The sequence below is a fragment of the Anabas testudineus genome, chromosome 3 (assembly GCF_900324465.2).
Source record: "Anabas testudineus chromosome 3, fAnaTes1.2, whole genome shotgun sequence".
NCBI lineage: Eukaryota > Metazoa > Chordata > Actinopteri > Anabantiformes > Anabantidae > Anabas > Anabas testudineus.
Window position 1 is genome coordinate 26,769,223 of NC_046612.1, and position 24,258 is coordinate 26,793,480.

At 38.0% G+C, this 24,258-nt stretch overlaps 1 protein-coding gene across 2 annotated transcripts in view; it reads left to right on the forward strand.

The window, feature by feature from the left end:
- arnt2 (aryl-hydrocarbon receptor nuclear translocator 2) overlaps nucleotides 1–24,258 on the forward strand; it is a 47,331-nt gene that overhangs the window by 5,706 nt on the left and 17,367 nt on the right. The window contains exons 2-9 of one of the 2 annotated variants that reach the window (XM_026378163.1): nucleotides 410–521; nucleotides 2,288–2,326; nucleotides 3,586–3,633; nucleotides 5,219–5,432; nucleotides 12,505–12,718; nucleotides 18,149–18,251; nucleotides 21,658–21,723; nucleotides 22,379–22,464. In XM_026378163.1, coding sequence (XP_026233948.1) covers nucleotides 410–521; nucleotides 2,288–2,326; nucleotides 3,586–3,633; nucleotides 5,219–5,432; nucleotides 12,505–12,718; nucleotides 18,149–18,251; nucleotides 21,658–21,723; nucleotides 22,379–22,464 — 882 coding nt within the window. The remainder of the gene's footprint in view (nucleotides 1–409; nucleotides 522–2,287; nucleotides 2,327–3,585; nucleotides 3,634–5,218; nucleotides 5,433–12,504; nucleotides 12,719–18,148; nucleotides 18,252–21,657; nucleotides 21,724–22,378; nucleotides 22,465–24,258) is intronic. The other variant, XM_026378164.1, reaches the window with a different exon arrangement.

Genomic DNA, 24,258 nt, shown 5'->3' on the forward strand with positions numbered 1-24,258 from the left:
TGGATTTTACAGGGAGCCAATAGAGAAAAGCTAATGTGGGAGAATTATGATTTTTCTTGCTAATTTCAGTTAGAACTCTGGCTGCAGCATTTTGGATTAACTGGAGGTTTTTTTAAGGAGTTATTGGGACAAACTATTAATAATGAATTAATAGTCAATTACAGTACATCCATGTTGTTAAAATATGACATGACTTGTGTTGCTGCTGATTGTGCCTGTGCATCCATATCCAGAAGATACAAAACAGATCTCAGATCCAGTGGGGAACATGAGGGTGTCAGTCCACCTTCGGAGTTGATGTTTTAATAGTTCTACAAAACATTGAACGTGTAATAGTAGTCCTACTGAATGTTGTGAATACTTCTGCTAACATACAGTTCTTATGCCTTACTGTTACTGTATTTTCCAGAGATGGGCAGTGAGTTGCCAGGGACAGTAGCGATGCCTGGAGCGGTTGGTGCCAGCCAGGTGAGGATGGGAGGAGCCGTGCCAGGACGTGGGGGCAAGCGGAGATCAGGAGGGTAAGTATCTTCAAAGAGAACAACAACCAGGACTGTTGTTATTGGGTCCTAAAGTGATTATATTCTGAAACATCTGTTTAACTGGTCTGGATTGCAGACACCTTTGAAAACAGTTTTCCATATTAAGATACTATATGTTTAGGATCATACTGTACTATTATCTGTTGTAAGAGCTTTATGTGTTTTAATGCCGGCAGATTATAGTGAGAAGCTAGCGTTAGCTACATTAGCCCATCAGCATTACTGGGCTGCTAATGTGGCTACATTCAATAAGCAAACCCATTAAACAGTGTTTGTAACACTTAGAACTTCAAACTTTGAATGAGACCCAGGTTTAGGTCACAGAGAGTCAGAATGAGTCCATCTTAAAATTAATCTAGCAACGATGAACTGGTTGGAATCTTTCACACAGGAGAGAAACAATAACAGACAATAACAACAGACAAGAAACAAACAAGAAAACATTTGGTGTTTGCAATGATTACAGTGTCAAGCTTTAACTAATCTTTAGGTTTGGGTCTGAAACAGTCTGACTTTGAGCTTCAGTCTTCAAGGGAATCCAGCAGCCATGAATGGTTGGACCTCAAACAACCAATACATCCTCAGTTTGTGCAGATCCTGAGAAGATGGGAGGAAAAAAACCTCTGTGTTAATCTATACATGAAACTTGTGATCATTGTCCTTGCTTTGTGCTCTGCTGCTGCTGTTTTGCTGTTTGCAGAGTGAGTCTGCTGTAGTGAGGACAGTGACAGTGGCAGACTGATAAATGTAAAAAAGGAGGGACTGTACTTCTATCATACTTGCTGTACGTCTACATACACCATGTACAAAAACAACCAATGAGTGGATTTTGCATAATATGGCCACACTAACTGTTTTTCACTGCATATGTAAAGATTTTAAGACCTATATTATGGACATTTGTGTAAAATCAAATAATCTTTTTTAGGAACCACATTAAGCAGTAGTTTTCATTCAGTACTTAGAAAGAGCAGGCTGGCAACCATGCAATGTGATATTAGTAGTCTACTAGTCCACATAAAGGTTGGATGGATTTATGTGGCAGGTGTTAGCTTACAACAAACTGTTGTCCATCTTATTAATGTTTTAGTCAAAACTGCAACAATTAAAAAAATAGATCACAAAATGGTCATCATGACTATGACTGCAACTAATGCTTATTTTCAGTGTCCATGATCAATGTACAACTAGTTGATGAATAATGTGGGCTAATGAACATTATGCTACATTATAATGTAATGTAAATTATCTGGTTTCAGAGCTACAATCCTAAAAGACAAAATAGCCACACAGATATTTCTTTTTCAGGATAATTTTCTTAACAATTATCTAAACTGTTGCCAGTTCACTTAGTGCTGATATATATTGATAAACTGATGAATCATTGCAGATGTAGTCCTGACAGTAGAATGTAAAGATTATCTTAAGAATCTTATTGTGAAATTGAGTCAGTTGAGTCAAATTCTGTATTTATGTTGAAAGAGATACATTAAAGGAATGAAGTAGTACAACAGAGGCTGTTTACACTGGGTATGTGCTTTTGTGTGTGAATTGGTGTAGCTGTACATGACACAGTTCAGTAATGGTCAGACATTTAGTCCGCTCAAAGATAATTTATTAATACACAGGGAGGCAAGAGGGTGCGTGTGTGTGTGTAGATGAGCTGAGATGAGTAGGTATAGTTGAGTAAGAATCCAAGATAACATCAGACACATAACAGTCTCCTCTCTCACCCCCTCATACAGAGAGAAAGATACTGTAGACTGGTCCACAGTGTGCCTTATGTGAGTATGAACATATTGGACATATGAATATGTTGTGGACAGTTACACATCATACAGTGTGTTTACATACACTTACTGTAGGTAAAATTAAGTCTCTGTGTGTCCTCCCTGTACTCTAAGTCTGCTGCGACACATACACATATCATTCTAAGAGCAGTGTGTTTCTGTGTTTCAGAAGATGTTTGGCTTGAGCTGAGCTGTGTGAAGTTATTTTGGTATCTAGTTTCATTTATCCATCTGACGAAATCATTGGGTGACAGGTGCAGTGGTAAAATAATAACTAATCAAAATCCGCACTTATTCATTGACAAATCACTGTTTTGGGCTACCAGTTTGCAGGACTACTCAAAAACAGACACTCATTCTATGTTATCCTCCACGTTATGCACTGCTAATTTCTTTATTGAATTTCCTAATATTTTTCCATGGCTGTACAGTGGATTGTTTACTTACTGCAGGTTCAGCCCTGTGTTTTGATTCCTGGCTCCTTGAGCAACACAAATCCTAAGTTGTCTCAACGCCTGAAATGACAGCGCTGATATGATCAGTGTGTCCTGAATTTCCCCAAAAATCAAAAAGAAGAAGAGTTTTATATATAGATAGACGTAAGATAGATTATGAATCATACATTGATTTCAACAAAAGAGGTAATACTCTTCAGAATACTTGAAGAGGTAAAATTCTATTCTAAAATTTTATTTGTATAGCGCTTTTAACAATTGTCATTGTCGCAAAGCAGAACAAAATGAGGATGAGTCATTGAAACCTCTCAACAAATGGCTTTATAATAGTAATCCAGCTTAGTGTAAAAGGGGGAGAAAGCACTGAAGCCACAAACCTGCATATTATTTTTTATTATTACATGGTTTAACCTAGGGTCTTACATACTGTTTTTTTAGATGTTTGGCAGATAGTTTGGCAAGTTTGATAACTTGACCTGGTGGAAACTGTGTCAGAGTAACAGACAAAATATGACTACTATTTAGGCACTGAAATAAAATATTGCTGTTCATGACGGCCGACACGAGCACAATGCAGAGAAACTCAGAGAGCCATCATCTTCAGCTCTGTAAAGAAGAGCCATCCACTGCTGGTCAAACTAACAAGTCTGTTTTACTTGTCTGCATACAAAGGGTTGTCACTTTGGAACAGCAGCACAGCCAAACGAGAAAGAACTCTCAACTGATGTGTGCTCTGAAGTTAAACCTGTGTAACTCAGTCTGAAAGGGATAACTGTATTTTCTGTGGTTGTTTCTCAGAATGGACTTTGATGATGAAGACGGAGAGGGACCTAGCAAATTTTCAAGGTGAGAACACAGAGCACTGGTCATGTCTAAAATATTTTAGAACAAATTCATAAACTGTTCCCATTTCAGGGTATCTGCTGGTACGTTAAAAAAGTTGTTGACATGAACATATTTAAATAGTTGGATCCTATTTTTGTTTTGTTCTTTGATTAAAAAAAAGTGTAGTGCATGAAGCATGCAAACAACTGAAACCTTACTTTGGTTCTAAACAGGTCTTAGATTTATTAAATGTTGCATTAAAGGTCTTAAAAAGTCCAAAATTTGTCTTCAACAACCCTGCAGATACCCTTTTGTTTGTAACACCTGCTGTTATGTGAACACCTCATGACTTTTCTTTTCCTCATCAAATACATGTGCTCTACTGTTTTTTTTTAAGACACTGTTTCACTGCATCTCAGTCGTCCTCTCAACTTTAATTTGTATCAATTTGTTTTCCCATTCTTCTCAATTTGTTCAGAGTGTAAGTCTGTAATATGTACATTGTGAGGTTTATTTCTGGCTGACAACATGGCAGTGAATTTTCTTCTATAAGCTGAGCGTTGACAGTGGAGCAGGAGAAGCTGCTCTCTGCTGGACACAGGCAGAACTACGGTTTTAATAACTTACCAGCATCACTTCTTTATTTGGCTACAGGAAAATATGAAAACATTTGGCACTGTACATAGATTTTGTAAACATGTAATTCACATAATATAAGTTATTTAGAACTGTCTCTCAAAGCCAGGAGCCTTAATTCACTATGCTTCTCAGTTTGATACATAGCTGTATAGAAACTAACTATATCTATAACTATAGCTATAACTACAATAACTAAAATGTTTTTACATGTTAAGAGGAAGATGACTTTTTAGGCAGTGGCATCAGCCATCAGCAGTATAAGGACAGCTGAGATTGTACATAAAGACTGGCTTGTTTAAGCCAATGTAATCCAGATATATAAATTACATCAACATAGTCAGTTATGCTATAGCCGACCATAATGAAAACTAATAGTGTGTATTTACTTATTGACTTTACTGTTCTAAAACATAATCCAGATCTCAGCTTGTCTCCATATCTCAGCCATTAAGGCAGAATAGAAGTTTTTATCCTGTTCAGTTCTACTCACTCATTGTTATATTAGGAATCTTGCCAGTTGTGACTGTATACCTTTTCTATGTCTCTGCTGTCCAAAGGAAAGTCTCCCCAGTTAAAGACAGTTTCTCATAAAGATGTTACTGGCTGGATCTTTGTAAGCACCTAGATTTCCCACAGGAAAATTCAAGCCCAGACATTCGTCTAAAATTAAAGAAATGAGCATCAACTAGATCAAAAATGTGGTACTATTACAGATTGTAAATTATGCCATTAAAGACTGATCTAATGGTAAAATCAGTCTCTAGCATTTGGACATTATAGGTTGCAGTTTTAAAACACTTGCCAAATCCTGTAATAAAGCCAAAAGAAATAGCACTAAGACTGCAGCCATACTGAGAAATACACAGCTGAACAAACTCATCATAGTAGCTGATAATTCAAAGAGTAGTCTCTAGTGGTAACCTGTCTGTATCCTCCAAGTGTCTAACTGCCCTTTTCTCTGTTTCAGAGAAAACCACAGTGAGATTGAGCGCCGCCGCCGCAATAAAATGACCCAGTACATCACTGAGCTGTCAGACATGGTCCCTACCTGCAGTGCCCTGGCCCGAAAACCTGATAAGCTGACCATCCTACGTATGGCTGTCTCCCACATGAAGTCCATGAGAGGCACTGGCAACACATCAACTGATGGAGCCTATAAGCCCTCCTTTCTGACTGAACAGGTACTGTACTTTAAAGTACTAGAGAGTATCATAGGATTTCATATCAAAGTAAAAACAATTCTTCCAATTCTAATCAGTTCAAAATCTACACAAAGTAATTGTTGAAATGTTGAGTTTGTAAGGCCACCTGGAGAGCCATCATCATCATCCAATGCCTACATCAATGTATAAAATGCTTTCTGTTTTGTTTTTTGAAACAAATAGAGTGTGTCCCACACATAGACTAAAATTCCCCACATACACTGCCCGTCCAAAAAAAAGTCACCACCTTGATTTAACTAAGCAAATAGTAAAGAGCCTCCCCTTGCATAAATACTGCACGAATGATAATGTTTCAGCTGGCAACAAGTTATTTAACCCTAATTAATGCAGTGACTAGCTTCTTGTTTCTTAAACAACCATGTCAGAAGACACTTCTTGTGGTTGTGAAAAAGATATTAATCTATTTCAGAAAGTTTAAGTTATTGACATGAATCAAGCAAAGAAAACATCTGAGATTGATGAAACTACTGAAACTGGCTTAAGAATTGTCCAATGGAAGAAGGTCATGTGGTCTGATGAGTTCAGATTTTTCCCTGTTCCAGAGTGTCACGGTAAGAAGAGAGGCAGGTGAAGTGATGAACCCATCATGCTTAGTGCCTACTGTACAAACCTGTAGGGGCAGTGCTATAATCTGGGGTTTCTGCAGTTGGTCAGGTCTAGGTTCAGCAACATTATGTGCCCAAAGAATGAGGCCAGCTGACTACCTAAATATACTGAATGGAGTTTATTTTTCCTGAAGGCACAAATATATTCCAAGATAACAATGCAAGGATTCATGGGGCTCAAATTGTCAAAGAGTTATTTACGGAGCATGAAACATAATTTTCACATGAGTCTAGACCTTAACAACATTGAGCAGTCCGACTCTCGCATCATCATCAGATAGATAGATAGATACTTTATTCATTCTACTGGGAAATTCACAGTTTCCACCTATTTCCAAAAATTACTACTCAAGGCATGCATTAAATAAAAACATAAATTAGCAGGTTGTAAGAATAAAAGTAGCGACTGTTGTAAGCCTTGACTCTTTCCTCCGCGGGTGGAATAAAAGTGCTGCATGCATGGGCTAGGAAAAACCTCCTCAGTCTGTCTGTGGAGCAGAGCAGTGACAGCAGCCTTGGACACTTAGAACAAGTAGTTGATTTCTCAAATAAACACATTTTGGGGTATTAATATCCATATCCTTAGGCTAGATAGTAGTTTTAAACTCAAAAACACACAGAGCTGCTGGAAAGGCTGCCACTCATGGTGGCACCATCTTACAGTTGTGAGATGGCAATACAAGATCAAGGGAATGAATGTTGAGACATTGCAAAAACTTATTGAAAGGATGCCATGGCGAATGTGTGTTGTAATTCTATTCAATTCAATTTTATTTGTATAACGCTTTTTACAATTGAAATTGGCGCAAAACAGCTGTACACAAGCAAAGAAACTATGGAAGTTTACATGAACAGTGAATGTGTATGAATCATAATAAACAGATTGTCCCTGATGAGCAAGCCGAGGGCGACGGTGGCAAGGAAAAACTCCCTGAGAAGGCAACAGGAAGAAACCTTGATAAGAACCAGACTCAACAGGGAACCCATTCTCATATGGGTGATTACATGCTATGTGTTAGGCAGCAGGCAGTCCAGTATAATAGTTAATGTCTTTAACTTAATGTGGAGTCCAGATAGTTATTGGAGGCTCTGATAGACTTGTAGGAAATTCCAGACCAGGACTATCGAGTGTTAAGTCAAAACCTCAGAGAAACAGCTGCCGATGTCTGCTGAGGCCAGGAATGTCTTCATGGTAGCGTGGAACATACCCAAGTCACCACAAGCATCCCATAGAGACCACACAGGGCATCCAAGCGACAAGATCTCCAACCAGAAGTGGGGCACCAGGACAAGTCAGACAGGTCCAGAGGGCAAAGGGTGGAACGATGTGTAGCCCAACAAAGAGACAGGAAGCGGGAAAGAGAGACAGGAAGAGGGAACGAGAGAGAGGGATAGAGAAAGAGAGAGGAGGAGGAGAGGGGAGAGCAGAAGAGGAGAGACAACAGTTAGGTGCGATCACAGTCAGATAATGTATGAGGTGAATGTATATTTAGTGTAAAGTGCAGCAGGGACTCCGGCAAACTAACTAAGACAGCCTAACTTAAAGGGTGAGCCAGAAGGAAACACAGACATGAAGGCTCCCTGGGATATAGAGCAACCAAACCCTTCACCAATAACAAACCTGAGTGATCAATGAGAGTGGGGGAGACAGCATCTAAACATACCAGTTCACCATAATGCTCTTCGTCCATAAGTCTTTCCCAAAGGCAAATCTATTTATAAAAATGCTTGATTAATTTCCCCCTGTGCTATGCTGTACATGTAGGTCACTCGTTTGCTGCTTAGTGTCAAAAAACTGATTATTTCAGTTACTGAAGTTATTGACATTGTATAATGACAGAATAACAGAAATGAGATGTCAATAAATGTCAATGTCATAAATCAAGAACTACTTTTAGTTTTGAATCAGGACCTTCAGTGTTTAAAGTAAGTAGTTAGTAAGTAGAAAAACAAGCTGTTCAAAGTCAGTAGGCTGTGAATGTGAAAACTTAATCACATACTATACAATCATACTGATATTGCTCTATACCAGGGGTGGGCAAACTTTTTGATTTGTGGGCCACAATGGGTTCTAAATTTTGCCAGAGGGGCCGGACCAGGAGCAGATGGATGGAGTGTTTTGGCAACCCCACCTCATAGGAGAATAAATATATATATCATGGGATACGGCGAAGACATGTGCTTTAATTTTTAAATGAAAATGAACAAAAGTCTTTGAAGTCCCACAGTATTTAGCTATTTATTGAACACTGAAAATTAAATCAATAAAAGAATTACTTTTAGGTTACTAACAATTGCTGTTTAAAGCACTGCAAGTTCTGTTATCTTCAAGAAATCATAATCACTCTCCTCCTGACTGTTTTTATTTCAAAAACAGTAAGAGATGCAGATTTACTTATTCTCCTCTTTCTAGTCAACAACGAGTCACTGTCCTACGTGATAAACTGATTTTTTCAAATTTGTCAAGACACTTGCTGTCTCTACCACACATTCTTTCAAAAACTCGCCTTCAGACAGAGGCTTGCTGGCCTTTGTCAGTATGAATGAAAGCATAAAACTGGCCTTGGTACTTGACTCCTGAATGCCAGTTTGGCAGCGAAAAAAATTTGGTTGAGCCTGTAAATTAGCTGCCAACTTCTGAGCAGTAGCTTTCCGTTCTTTTGTTGATAGCTTGCTAGCATAATTAGCGTGCTTTGTGGTGAAGTGATGGCTAATATTATATTCTTTAAAACCGCCACAGTTTCCTGACATATCAGGCATACAGCAGTCGATTGGTGTTTACTGAAACATAGTCAGTTGTCCACTTCTTATTGAACACTCGACATTCCCTGTCTACTTTCCTTTTCTTAGGTCCGCTCATCTTTACAGAAGGGCTGAGGGAGCAAAAAGCAAACATGGAGTACCCGGAACCTCAATAAAGTCAATTTATCTAAAGTACGCCATCTAATGGGAGCCCATTAGAATCACAGGGAAAATAAAACATTTCCAAAGTTTATTTATTTAATTTTTTCAAGTTCGGCAGGCCGGATAAAAAAGTATAACGGGCCGCATATGGCCCCGGGCCTTAGTTTGCCCATGCGTGCTCTATACTGTTTATACACTCCACTATAAAAGTATTGGAACAGTTAGGCCAGTTCCCTTATTTTTCTGTAGACATTTTAGTTTGACTTCAAAAGATGAATATGAGATAAAATATGAGATAAAAGATCAACATTTCAGCTTTGATTTCCAGGTGTTTACGTCTTGATACAATACACAACTTAGAAGATAGCACCTTTTGTTTGAACCCATCCATTTTTCATGTGAGCAAAAGTATTGGAACATGTGACTGATAGATAGATTACACTGAATAATCGAACAATAGATAGCACTGAATGTCTCAGTGTCAGATTTGAGTTTTGCCTGTTCAATTAAATTCTGTTTTATTTGTAAAGTGCTAAATCACAACAGATCAATGTATAATTGTATGGAAAATTATCTAGAAACCCAACAATCCCATTTGAGAAAGCTTTAGTCAACAGTGGAGAGGAAATCAGACTGCATTTATAGTTAAGAGGTATAACCAACATGAAAACCAGAGAGCTGTCTATGAGCATAAAACAAGCAATTTTTAAGCTGAGAGAAGATGGAAAATAAATCAGAGCCATTGCACAAACATTGGCCAGAGCCAGTAGAACTATTTGGAATGTCCAGAAGAAGAAAGAAACCACTGGTGTGCTAAGCAACAATCTTTAAATGAGTAGATTAAGGAAGACAACAGCAGTTGATGATAGAAACATTGTTAGAGCTGTAAAAGAAGACCCAACAACAAACAAACTAAAGATGCTATCTTCTAAGTTGTATATCAGATCCAGAATTAAACACCTGAAAAGAAAAGCTGAAAAGTTGATCTGGTGTCTTATGTTTATCTCTCTCTCTCTCTCTCTCTCTCTCTCTCTCTCTCTCTCTCTCTCTCTATATATATATATATATATATATATATATATATATATATATATATATATATATACACACTTATATATATATATATAAAGTATGTGAACAAGAAAAACTTTGTGAACACTTTGGGTGGAGTCACAACGATAGAAAACACAGTCTGCTTAAAATAATACTACACAAACATTATAGGTTTTCATGTTTTTTATTGAACATAACATAAAGTGCAGGGTGGAAAAAGTATGTGAACCTTTGGACTTAATAACTGGTTGACCCTCCTTTGGCAGCAATAACCTCAACCAAATATGTATCCTGTAGTTGCAGATCAGACCTGCACAACAATCTGAAGTAATTTTGGACCACTCCTCTTCACAAAACTGTTTCAGTGTAGCAATATTCTTGGGATGTCTGGTATGAATGGCTCTCTTAAGGTCATGCCACAGCATTTCAATCCGGTTCAGGACTGTGACTGGGCCACTCCAGAAGGTGTATTTTGTTCTTTTGAAGCTATTCTGTTGATGAATTACTTGTATGCTTTGGATCATTGTCCTGTTGCATCACCCATCCTCTGTGGAGCTTCAGTTGGCGGACAGGTGGTCTTACGTTTTCCTGCAAAATGTCTTGATAAACTCTGGAATTCATTTTTCCATCAATGACAACAACCCGTCCAGGCCCTGAGGCAGCAAAGCAGCCCCAAACCATGATGCTCCCTTCGCCATGTTTTACAGTGGAGATGAGGTTTTGATGTTGGTTTGCTGTTCCTTTTTTTTCACACATAGTGTTGTGTGTTTTTTCCAATCAACTCAATTTTGGTGTCATCTGTCCACAGAATATTTTGCCAGTAGTGCTGTGGAACATCCAGGTGCTCTTTTGCAAACTTCAAACATGCTGCAATATTTTTTTGGACAGCAATGGCTTCCTCCTTGGTGTCCTCCCATGTACTCCATTCTTGTTTGATGTTTTCCTTATTGTAGACGTGTCAACAAAAATGTTAGCATGTGCCAGAGATTTCTGTAAGTCTTTAACTGACACTCTAGGATTCTTCTTTACCTCATTCAGCATGAGGTAAAGAAGCACGACCACACCTAGGGAGAATAGCAACAGTGCTGAACTTTCTCCATTTGTAGACAGTCTGTCTTACCGTGGATACATGAACATCAAAGCTATTGGAGATACTTTTGTAACCCTTTCCAACTTCATGCAAGTCAACAATTCTTGATCGTAGGTCTTCTGAGAGCTCTTTTCTGCAAGGCATGGTTCACATCAGGCAGTGCTTCTTGAAAAGTAAACCCAAAAATGGTGTGTGTTTTTAAAGGGCAGGACAGCTTTCAGCAACACATCCAATATCATCACACTGATTGGACTCGAGGTTGGCTCACTCCTGGCTCCAATTAGCTCTTGGAGAAGTCATTAGGCTAGGGGTTCACATACTTTTTCCACCCTGCAGTGTGAATGTTTACATGTTATGTTCAATAAAAACATGAAAACATATAATTTTGTATAGTATAATTTTATGACCAATCCATGCAAAACTCCACGAAATCCCAAAGTGTTTACATACTTTTTCTTGCAACTGTATATATACTGTATATACACATATAATACCCTGTATATAATAGTAGATGCACAGGCATGCACAATGCTGGTTGACCTTGTACAAAACAGCAGCAGCTTGTCATGTTCAGCCACTGCTGATGCTTGTTTTAATCAGCTTCACTAATGATATGATAATAATAAATACTAGATTGTTTGTGAGGGAAAATGCTCCACTCTGTAAGGAGATACACCACTCTGTAGGAACCCTGTAAAGCTGCACCAGACTGAGAGTTACTGTGTTTCTACATGTGGTGCATATGTGAATGAGTGATGTCCTTTGCTGCTAGGGACATAAAGCAGACCTGCATACTATTCAATTATTGCACAATAAAAGCACAACAGAAACAAGAGCACAAGTTCAGTGCAGTACCATCTTCTTTCAAAGGTTGGGCTGAATTCAACATTCATTGTCTGTGTTGAAACTGAACTTTGCGTACTGTGAAGCAGTTGATTACTAAAGAGACCAAAACTGCTGGCTGCTTTTTTTGTGCATCATGGAAATTTTCCAAGAAACCTTTGACATTGGGCGACATGTAAAATTACTTATGTTCTCATCATTACCTACTAATCTAGAGAGTGGCTAGAAACACACCCTGGAAAAAATAAGAGGTTGATGTCCTCCTCCTGTTTTGTCACTTAACTCAGTGTCCCTATGTTTTAAGATACTCATTTTGTGAGTTGAAGATAATGAAGGTTCAGTGCTCCCTCACTATTATCTGTTTCAGTTGTTTGTAATTAAGGCTAATTAGTAAATGTAATACAAGAGGCAGCTGATTAAAAATACGCTACCGCCAACATGTAAACTCTGTCTTCATTGAAGTTGACAGTGGAATACTCTCTGATTTTTTTCTTTGTGTGTGTGTGTGCTCATATACCTTTTCTGGTCCCTGTAGGAACTGAAGCATCTGATTCTTGAGGCAGCGGATGGCTTTTTGTTTGTGGTTGCTGCAGAGACTGGTCGGGTGATCTATGTGTCCGACTCTGTGACGCCAGTGCTGAACCACCCGCAGTCTGAATGGTTTGGCAGCACTCTGTATGAACAGGTTCACCCTGACGATGTGGACAAGCTGAGGGAACAGCTGAGCACTTCAGAAAACTCCATGACAGGTAGCGGAAGCACTATCACTAAGAATTGTCTCTGAGCAGTCCATTTAGCTTTTTTTCTGATTTGTTGAACATATGTAAATGTAAACAGATTATATCTATGTCTATCTTCATTCTCTACTTGTTCTGCGGGTGGTTGGGTATCATGCATTGCCACAACAGAAGAAACACACGTAAAATACATTTGGCTCAGTTTCATTAAGTGTAAACTATGTCCATGATCTAGCATGCACAATACCTGCAAATTGTAAGTAGTAGTTAACTAAATGTATGCAGTTCTTTAGAATTGTTTCAGTTTTGCAATTCATTCCCATATTAAGACATAATACAAAAATATCTGGTTGAAAACACTAGTTAGTAGTTTCATTCTCATATGGTTTGCACATAGGTGCAGTTTGCATTGGAAAATATAATTAAGAAACCTGTTTTTCTCCTTCAATTTCTTTAGTTAATAAATAAAAGTAGCTGACTAAAATTATTGTGTCACAAGGCGCTGAGCATGAGACTGACATTTAGGATGTAAGCCTGCTTAGAGTGCTCACTAGAGGGCAACATTGTCGTGTTAATCTCTTCCTGTCTGTGTTACTCTGAATTCTCTACTGTATCACAAGTCTCTGAGTTTGTGTCTGCCAGTCTGTCCATCTGATCCCAGAGACCTTGTCAATTTCAGTATCCAGTAGAGCCAAGTAATCCACATAACACAATAATCTCAATGTAAAACTGTTATAGATGAAAATCCACACATGAGCATGGACAAATACACAAGCATATTCACAGCCTTTGAAGTCTTCTCAGGGTTTGCTTTCATTCTGTGGAACTAAAGCAGTGTGTTTTGGAAGCTCTTTCTCCATCTTGAGCCTGTCACTGTTGTTATGTGCCTTTTGCATGACTGCATGTTTTTCCAACTTGTTGACATGGAAGAACATTAATCAGCCAGAAAGTTATTGTTTTCTGCATGCCAGTTGATTTTGTCAGTAAGTCACTGAGATCCATCCAATCCATTCACACATGACATACATGCTATTTTTGGAGCATATGTTGTTGATATGTGCATTCCTTTAGCTGGTATTTGGAATAAGTTGTTGAAGCACAGTTTTTAGGCTTGTTTTACTGCAGGTTAGCATTGTGTAAAAACTACCAAAAGTCTCTGCACTTGGCTGTTGTTCAAAAAGAAATGGTTCCAGCACATAACTCACCCTAAAACCACATCATTATCATTTTCACATTTCTATGGCTAAAACAAACATGATACAACATGTTATTCATTGCGCTTTAGAAAGGTTACTAGGTGTATTTTGAAACTAGACAGAACCAGCACAGCTGTTTCCCTCTGCTTCGAGTGTTCTTGCTAGGCATGAACAACAAACAAATAGGTTTATTGCCTATAAATAGGACTACTCTGAGTGGATTTACTGATATGTTTTTCACTGATTAAGTTTTTAATATAGGTAAATTTCAGAAGCTATGCTTCAACACACTACTCCATCAATATTGAAGTGGCTTGCTGTGAGACACAGATAGCCAGTTGGAGATGAGTTTAAGATACAGATTACCAATACAATAAGCTCAATCATATGAGCTCTAGCAAAAATTGTAATGTGATTTTTACTGATAGAAATGTTATCTTCACTGTGAGATAAGGGTTTGTTTTGTCACTTCTGTATAGGCATCATACATATAGCCAGTAAACATGTTGATAACTTTAATATATAGCAGATGTTTGATCTGAAATGATCCCCCCCAGATTCCTGCTCAAATGTTGAAGTGTCCCTGGACAAGACACTGAACCCCGAACCCTTTGAGCCTAAAATGCAGCTGCCTGTCTTAATAGATAAGATTAATAAAGTTTTATTTATTTATAAATAAGTAGAAGGGAACAACACTGGTAGCAGGCGAATTCTACGTATGCAGCAGGAGAAAGTATACAGTGGTAATCAGTTGTGTTTTGTTTTCAGTGCATCAGTAGAGCAAGTCATGTAATTAGAAATGATGCTTTATGTACTGGACAGAAGCACGATCCAACAACAGAAAGCTGGTTTTTAACTCCTAAACTTTCTGGTGTTGTGTTATTAATAATAATATTAATTTTGTTATGTGGGTCTTGCTAGCTCCACGTCCAACTCTCCTCTAGGTTTGATTCCCAATGCTTTCTGAATTTCTGAGTGTTCAGTTTAGACTGAGAGATTATTAGCTAACTAACTAGATGTTTAGCATATGTCACAGAGAGGCACATAGAGGGGACAGAGAGGACAAGGTGCTTAAGTGACTGAGGCTGTGAAAGTCAAATGCAGACAGTGATCTGTTTTAGTGTGACAGTGAAGAAACATTTACATTCACATCCTGCGCTGTAAACCAGAGGCAGCAAAAAGAAGAGGATAAACCTCTACTCTTTTCTGCCTTCCTTTTTCCTCCACCTTCTGAAAGCTGCACCTGAGGGCCTGGATGGCCTTTTCATGATGGCAATATCAGTACCAAAAATATGACTTGTTCACATCTGTCATTAGGAATTGCTACCTGGGTTGAGCACTGATAGCTTGTCCCACCCCCCTCTTGCATAGTGCACCGCGCAGGACAGGTTTAGGGCCATGTTCTTTTTCTTTTCTGTTTATTTGGTTCTTTCCTTGTTTCAAGGCAGCATGAGGAAAGGGCACCAGTCAGTTCTGCAAATTATTACTATTATTTATTCTTAATTATTTATTATTCATTTGTTTATCTATAGCGCCCCCTGTAGCACATGCCACTCTAGGCGATTGCCTTTGTTGTTTTTATTGTTTCCACAATAAGTACTCAGTATCTTACCTTAATTTTATATTTTAATATTTAATGCCTTTTTAACATTCTTCAATTCAAATTGAGCCCTGTCAGAAAAGATATTAGCTTATTCGTATATTTGTAGATCATATGATTAATAACATTGACTAGTTTTGCAGTACAGAATTGTCCTACACAATCTCAATATTGTTCACAATTCTTTACAATTGAATTAAAGGATTAAAGCACACTAGGAGTGGATAAATAATGATTTCACATTAATCACAATTTTCATTATGTGTAAGTGTCTGAGTTAGAGCTGTATGTTGTGTTAAAAGACAACATTTAACTTCTTTTGTTTTTGATTAATCTATTGATTATTTTATTTAATAAATAATAATAATAAATAATTATTTAGCAGCAGCAGGAGGTTTGTATTATAACATACAGCCCTTGGGGTTTTCACCATTTTCCAAATCACAGTGGCTACACTGGCTGGTTTTGATTGAAATCAAAAATTATTTATCTGCAAAAGTTTTCCTACATCAACATACAACACAGCCTTAATGGAAATGCTATTTAGATTTACAGGCCTATATGTCCATGAAGAAACTACTTTCTACTTGCAAATGTGCTACAAAGTTGTGTTGGCATATTATCCATTAGCATATGTTCTAGAGAGTCCTTACAGAGATTTTGTCTGAATACAACAGCTAACAATATGAGGCACAGGCACTGATATTAATCAACAATCAGACAAAACTCCTTGAGACTAGAGAGGCCTAGGATGTTTTGTTTTGAGATGATTATACTGACTGTAGTATGTGCTGCTGGGGTCACGTTAGGCCAGTTTAATTTTTCAAGGTGTGCTGAGTGTCATTTTATTAGGTCTCTGTTTAAAAACTCCAACAATTTCAACAATTTTTGACACTCATTCTTTTTGATGTTAAGATGCATTTTGAGCATGCGTGGGATTGGTGGCACTTGGAATGGATGTAAACACTGTGAAGTATTGATGCATTCCATGCAAATAGACATAATCTTGAATGTTAGACACATTCTGTATAAGCCAGCTGCAGTTTAGAGTCATGACCATAGCTAGACATAACACACGAACTGTGGCAGAGTACTGGCTTCCTTCTTGCAACGCTGCCATACTAACCACTGTTGTGCAGTGTTCTCCTGATGGTGATTGATACATTGATACTGGCCACTGCAGAGAGTTCTTGAGTTGTCTAGCTCTTAGCCGGGGATCTCTTATGGCCTTCTTGTGATTACACATCTCCAACTTCCTATAACATGTTTGTCACATGTACATCCTCTGATTTTGATCATGATCAATGATGTAATCATTTACACAATAAATACCTGTTAAGCGCAATCCGGATCCCAGTTTTTCAGTTTGGTTTAATTTATGTAGATTCAGGGGTTGCGTGGAAAAACTGGTGTTTTTTCCCATATTTATTCCGATACTGAGAAAATTCACTAACTAAAACTATGTTCACTAAAATTTTCTTCTGTGTCATACATACTTTTGTGTTTTAGCTAATGTACACCACCATTACATGCCTGTTAATTTGTAGAACATGGTCACAAATTACATAGCAAACACATTATTGTTCAGAACATTTGTTTTTATTTTTCTGAAACCTTTGGCAATACTCATGCATGGTCATGCATACTGAAAATAGTTTGAGTGAAATATTTTTGTTTCCTGTGCTCTTTGAGTGAATAGTTGATTATGTAACCCTGTCTGTTATTTGTTTACCATGGTCATCCACCTTCTCTCATGTATTTGTTTGAAATAGCACTGTCACAGTAGTGGGTTTGCGTGTGAAGTTCCAGTTAGCTTGATATTTGCAAGAAACTGAGAATTATTTTTCCATCTGGAAAGGATCAGTCCTGTCCTGCTGATGATTCAGTAAAAATGCCAAGGTATTTGGTCTCAGTCTCCTTTTCTCCTCCATTCTACACAAACTCAACCTTAGTATAAACCTGATATGCCTGCAAGTTGAGACATGGCAACTGATTTTCTTATTTGTTAGGTTGAAATGTTTCACTAATCTTCCATGTAGCTTTATGAGTTTCAGCAAAGGTGTAGGAGTTTAGGCTGGTGTGGTGGAGCTCAAAAGGAAAAAGGACACATTGCCCCTGAATTTCCCAAAGCAATTTATTCACAAATGGTGTTTGGTATAGTCCCAAAAAATGATTTATTTCATTGTTATCATAGCCAATCGTTGTTAACAGCCATGGTGAATAACTAAACATCAGGGACCAAGAACAAAGTTATTTTAACCTGAGATAATAAAAAAGAATAAATAGACTTTTTATACTTTTTCTGTAGCATTAGTGCTAAATTCAGTTGCAGATTAGAAAAATGCTTTCAATAAAATAACTAAGGTTAGTCTCAGAAATCCCACACATGTCCTTGGACTAAATAAATGAGCAAAGTAAATCAAACTCTGTCTGAAAATGAGTTTTCATAGGCTAACACCTGTTAACTCATCAGATTGAAATACAAGTATGTGGTATTATGATAAGATGGATTATAGATAAGTATGCATGAGTGAAAAATGACAAGGTAAAATCTCAACATATGAGTCATAAGTTGTCTACATGTTGAAGTTCTCTGTTTAATTTAAGCTGCTTTGTGTGTGTGTGTGTGTGTGTGCGCATTAATAGGACGCATTCTGGACCTGAAGACGGGGACAGTGAAGAAGGAGGGACAGCAGTCCTCCATGAGGATGTGCATGGGCTCTCGACGCTCTTTCATCTGCCGTATGAGGTGTGTGTTTTCCTGTCCCTATATGTTTGTTGTCTTGGTGAAAGTGTCTAAAACACCTGAAGCAGTTCATTCAGTGTGACATTATCTTGGTTGTCATGTCACATTGTTAGAGTACTATATTTAATAACTTAACCCTAAAATGTGCTTTTTATCCAAGAAACCTGACATTTTTAAGTCAGGGATTTGTCCATTCACACATTTAATTCCAATAATGTTAGATAGATTTTATTGTAAGACTAGCTTAATTTGTCTTTGTGAATGTTACAGTTTCTTAAAATGCTTATAATGTGTAAAATAGGTGAAGTTGCAAAAAAAAAAATGTAATTAATTAGATATGGCTAAAATGAAGCATGCTGAAAACAAATGGAGCTTCTGATATACTATATGGTCACCTCTCTGGGACACAATGGCAGACAGCAGGGGTTTGTGTAGTATGACAGGTAGGTTACAGTGCGTAGCTCAAAAAGTGAAAGCCTTTACACATTAACAGTGACAGGAATGGCAGTTTTCTTACTTTCAGCCACTGCCTACACAAAACATTCAAGAGTCCTGCTGAGCTGTTTCTAATTAGTCTTACAGACACTTTTACAGCAGTGTTTTATTAGTGATTGATTGTGGTGTTGTGAATATTATTCCCACTATTAATCATAATATGCTGGTCTATGCAGAGTGAGTCAGAGGCAGAGGAGGAAATGAAATGGAAGATACTGTATGAGTGGAGGAGATAACCAAGGTTGAACATTTGAATACTAAAGCACAAAAAGGGTTTGCACACCCACATGAATAATGTTTCATTTCAATTCCTACTTAAACAAATACTTGCATTGCTTTTGGTAGTTAAACTTGGGGGTGATACTCATTTGAATAATAATAATTATAATGATCATTTGTTCACCAACAATTTACACTCATTGTTGAACAGCAGAGAGAGGACTATTGCTCATTAGAGAAAGCATAGCTGGAAGCTCTGGGCATATGCAGATCAAAAACCTCTTTGCCATATAGGGATATTATGCACAAGCATAATAATAATAATAATATATCACAAATTCAAATCTCATATCATAGAAATCCCTACTACAAGTGTCTGCATAGTTTTACATGATCATTCTGTTCATGTATCTTATCATGATCTTTCTGATCATGTAATATGAATTATAGCAGCTTTACACTTGTTTGTGTTAGTCATTCATGGGGGAAAAGTTCTTGAAATGCTCAAATGACCTAGTGAGACAGATTTGTCACCCCCTGTTACAACATTAAAACCAAGGTGGGGTTAATGTTGTGACTGATGAGTATATGATGAATATAAATATCCGATATATTTCAAACATTTGGCACTTTGAAGCCTTTAATTTCCTTAAAGTAAAGGCTTCAGACTCCTCAGGACACTTAACTAAGACCATGGAGGGAGCTCTGGGAGGCAGGGGCTGGAACAGATGGCTTGATCCTAAGAGCCAAACAGCTTTTTAAATGCAAGTTTAAGATACACTATTAGAACTGGAATTACTGTATCTTCTAGAATTTTAAATAAATGTTTGGTTGCACAGTAGAACTTTTTATTCAGTCTGGGTTTTTTTACACATACATGCATTGCATGTAATGATTTTTCAGGTAGTGGAATAATTGTTGTCCTGTAACAGTGACTTTGAACCTAGAGCTAGACAGCTGTGATGGTGCACACACCATGCCCCTTAAAAGCACATTGCAAACATGCAAAATATGAGTCATACCTGCTCTTTAAATTCAGATGTTCACGAGTCCATAGCCTATTTCACACCACAGGAACCTAAAGCCTTTCTATCCTGACACCAGGGTGCTGGTTGACTGATGTTTCCATACTTCATGGATAATAGGTCTTAGAAGGTTTACAGTTTATGTTCAAATAACTGTTGCCTTCTGTTGAACATTGCTCTGCTCCTTAGTTTGTGACCCTTACAAACCCATTTTTTTCTAAATTTGTCTCAGTCCTTGGTCTCTCTGTCTGTGCTTGCCCTACAGCCCTTAATACTCACTGGCTGCAAACTACATCAAAGCAGCTTTGACTGCTTCCAGGGCTTTGGAAAACTCATGTTTAGTTTAACAAAATAACATACCCTTTCCAAATTTTCTTCTGACATGCTGTGTTTGTATTAGGGCCAGAGCGCGTAGAATCATCAGCCTTGTTTTGTCTGGATCTATCACAAAGGCCTGTGAGTTGCACGAGAGCCATTATGGTGTTAGGAATTTGCTGGACTCGCATTGTCTTCTTTTATGATGCTATTCCGGGGTCTACATAATTCAAAAAACATGCTGCTGGGACAGTCTAAAAGAGACACAACTGTTCAAGGAAACAGTGAAACCAGACACTTCTGTGACACGTAAGTAAAGATGGCTGCACAGCATGATGAGCTGGCTGACATTTCAGGGAAGTCTTATTAGATCCAGCCCGGGTTATGTAACACGCAGAAAAACACTGACTGTATAGCCCTGACTTGAAACCCACCTGGGGGCAATAACTGCCCCTACAATTCAAACTGTAGGCTGTAACCTGTACACCTGACTTGGTGTTTGCTCTATACACTGATCAGCAATATTAAGTAATCGGGCCACCTTTTTTACTGTGGTACAGAAAGACCAACTGTGATGCCAGATATTTGCACAGTGGTAAATCACTCATGTATCAAACTGTGGAGCAGACCTTCAGTCAGTCTGACCATGCTTATGCATGTAGAGAGGGAGCTGTTTATGAGGACCTTATTTCACTGAATTACTTGGTTGCAACTGTCACCACTGACATAAACAGTATAAGAGAGAATTAAATTTCAACATTTAGATAAGCTGTTTTCAAACTGAAAAATGTTTTATGTTGCTAATTGAAGTCAGGATATTGCAAAGTAACATACTAAACATTTTTTTCCATCTGGGTAAGGGTTATGTTAGGGTAACCCCAGTCTGTGATCATGCTTTTAAACATTGGGGGAAAATCACTAATAGTTACTACTTTATTGATCCCTTTGGTGAAGTTGGGGTTGGACAGCTGCCAGACAGTACATATCGGCAGTACTACTTGGTTTCTGTGTCTTTACCTAGAAATAATCCTTGCAAAAATTGTAAGGTCTTATTGTCATACACATACCTTTCTTTGTTCTCACTGCATTAAAATGGACTTCCACACACCAATCAAATTAGACCATAAATTAGAAAATGTCCTGAGCTGATGTTAGGGCCTATTTTGTAACTGCTATTGGCTAAAATAAAAAAGTTATTTAGAAGATCAGCAGTGGCTAGTGTCCTGTGGATCTCTACTCTGTCTTGTAGTGTAGTGAAATAATTGATACCTGAATCAATTAACAGACGCTGGTCAATATCATGTACTAAAAGAGTGTAACATATGCTGTTGTCTTTGTTTTTCATTTGTGTGCAGGTGTGGCAGTGCTCCCTTGGATCATATCTCCCTGAACCGACTCTCGAATATGAGGAAGCGATATAGGTACAGAAACTTCTTCTTCTTCTTCTACTTCTTTTTTTTTATATGAATGTATAAGTACTGTTGGGTCAAATAGTTGTCTGTGGGAAATATGTTGAACCTCCTGTGTGCCGACTAGTATTGGTGAAGCATTGTTAAAAGTGCTACATAAGCTGACAACTTTACATTTATCTTTTTTGTTGTTGTTGTTTAATGTCAAAGCCCGCTTATGCTGAGATCTAAGTATATTTTACTTTTTATCAAAATTGTCATTCAGAGGAAATCTATTACGAGCTTGCCCTTGTTTCTTAAATTTCTCCAGGTTCATGGATAATATCTCTTAAATTGATTGTTGCTGTTGGGTTGACATGTCAGAATAAGAAGTAGATTTACCTCTCCTGTGGATTCATTTGGAAGCTCTTCAGTGATAAGGTCCTTATTTCATTGTGATGTCAAATAAGTATAATACCCTATTCAGATTTACACACACTGGAGGCTTTTTTCAAAAAGCTCTGTTTTGAGCGGGAGAAAAACATGGTTTCAACATACAAACAGGTTTGACACATAGAGGAAAAGATGCATTTGCATAGAAGAGGTGTGTTGTTTTTAAGTCAATTCCACACCTGTCTCCTAGTACCTAACATTCTGCTCTGTCTGTGTGTCTGTACTTAATAAACAGAAATGGCCTTGGACCCTCAAAGGAAGGAGAGGCTCAGTATTCTGTGGTGCATTGCACTGGCTACATCAAAGCCTGGCCCCCTGCAGGTTTGTACACATCCTCAACGCAGTGCCCTTATCTCTATCCCTGCTTAACCTAAACCTCACCTCTCTGCACGAGCCTTTACCCAGAGTGAATGTGGCTTGGTCAAACCTAAAGCACCTGTGTAAGTGTTGCACAGCTCTGGATAAGGACCCGGGTTCAAACTCGAATCCACAACAGCCTGTGTAGTTCTGGTGTCCCATCCATCCTATGTGTGAGCAGAACGGCATGTTTCAGTGAAGCTTTTTTAAAAAGTATGTGTTCCCTATATGTAAGCATCCCATGAGTGTTTTAAATATAGTGCAAAGCAAACATTTCATTTTATTAATGTGTGCATGTGCTGGATGGTGTTTGCTGTTTGTCTAGTGGCAGATTCATTTCTGAGACAGATTGATGTTTGCTGTAGCAAGCCTGTGGAGTGTATTTACCCTACCAACTTCTCAGGAAGTGCAGATGTTCTACACCTGTCTTCATAAACACTCAAGAGATGGATTCTATGCTCATCTACTCTGATTTAACAAATTTGCTGGCACCTTTTAAATTATGCTTCCTTTAAATACCATTGTATGACTGACCCTCAGTCAAAAATCTTTGAAGTCTGAACACTTTTTCTCTATAGGTTTAAAGCTCTCCTGTACCCATCCAATGCATTTTACGGGTTTGTTTTACTGACATGCAGTCACACACCAAGTTGAAGTTTAAAAGTTAATTAAATGCCACTATTTAGTATCTAGTACATCAGTAAGATAGCCTCAACTAATATGCAGTCTCACCTACTGATAGGTAGGTGAGACTGTGGTAGACCCCAGTCTCACCTACTGATAGGTAGGTGAGACTGGGGTCTACCACACAAGGGAAGAACCAAGGTGCAGACTGTAAAAAGAGACTCCTGAGACAATCAGCACACAACAGCAGGTTGCAAGATGATAGCAGGCAGTGTATGTGGAATGCCATAACCAAGTGACTGCATAGTGTACAGGGATATCTCTGGTAGCATGCCCAACCCTAAAGGACAAAGACACATCTTACATGTTACCTCTTATACTGTGTATGTAATACATGTACCATCTCAGCCTCAAACTGGTATATCAATGGTTTGTCTGCTATGGATGTGAGGCACACCAGTTCTGAGAGTACATGAACTCTCTGACTTCAACACACACACACACATACACACACACACACATACTGGAGTGTTTATAGAGACAATGATTGTAATTCAACCCCTGTAGATGTCTAGATGGGTAATGTAAAGATGTTAAGTGGGGTGATATAACTTAACAACTTAAAGTAAAAAATAACTAATTCCCCTATTAAAGGTTTGAGAGAATGCTGTAATATTTTGTTTCAACAGAAACACACAAACCATATGTGTTTTGAAATTATGGACACATGGCTTACTTCCTTGCACTAAAAATACTTATTTGGAATGTTCTGGACAAAGTACAGCTGGCAAACACACGCACAAACGCTCATTAATTACAGATGGATAACAGAGAGGCACGCGCTGCAAATAGTGATATGTTGCACATTGATTACAGGAATGTAGCCACAAGTGAGGACAGAGTCATGGTAATCTACATACACACATTCCAAAGTGTGTAAACTGCTGTTGTTGACTGGTTAGGAATGTTTTCTCTGATTAGTAGATATTAAAGATCATCTAGGTCAGTGCTCCCTCTCTTAATATCCTGTTTATACACTCTTCACTGTACAGGCATTTCAGTCCAGGTACATGGTTAACCTTACCTATCCTTTATTGCAATGCTAAATCCCTGAATCGAAGCTATGAAAGGCAA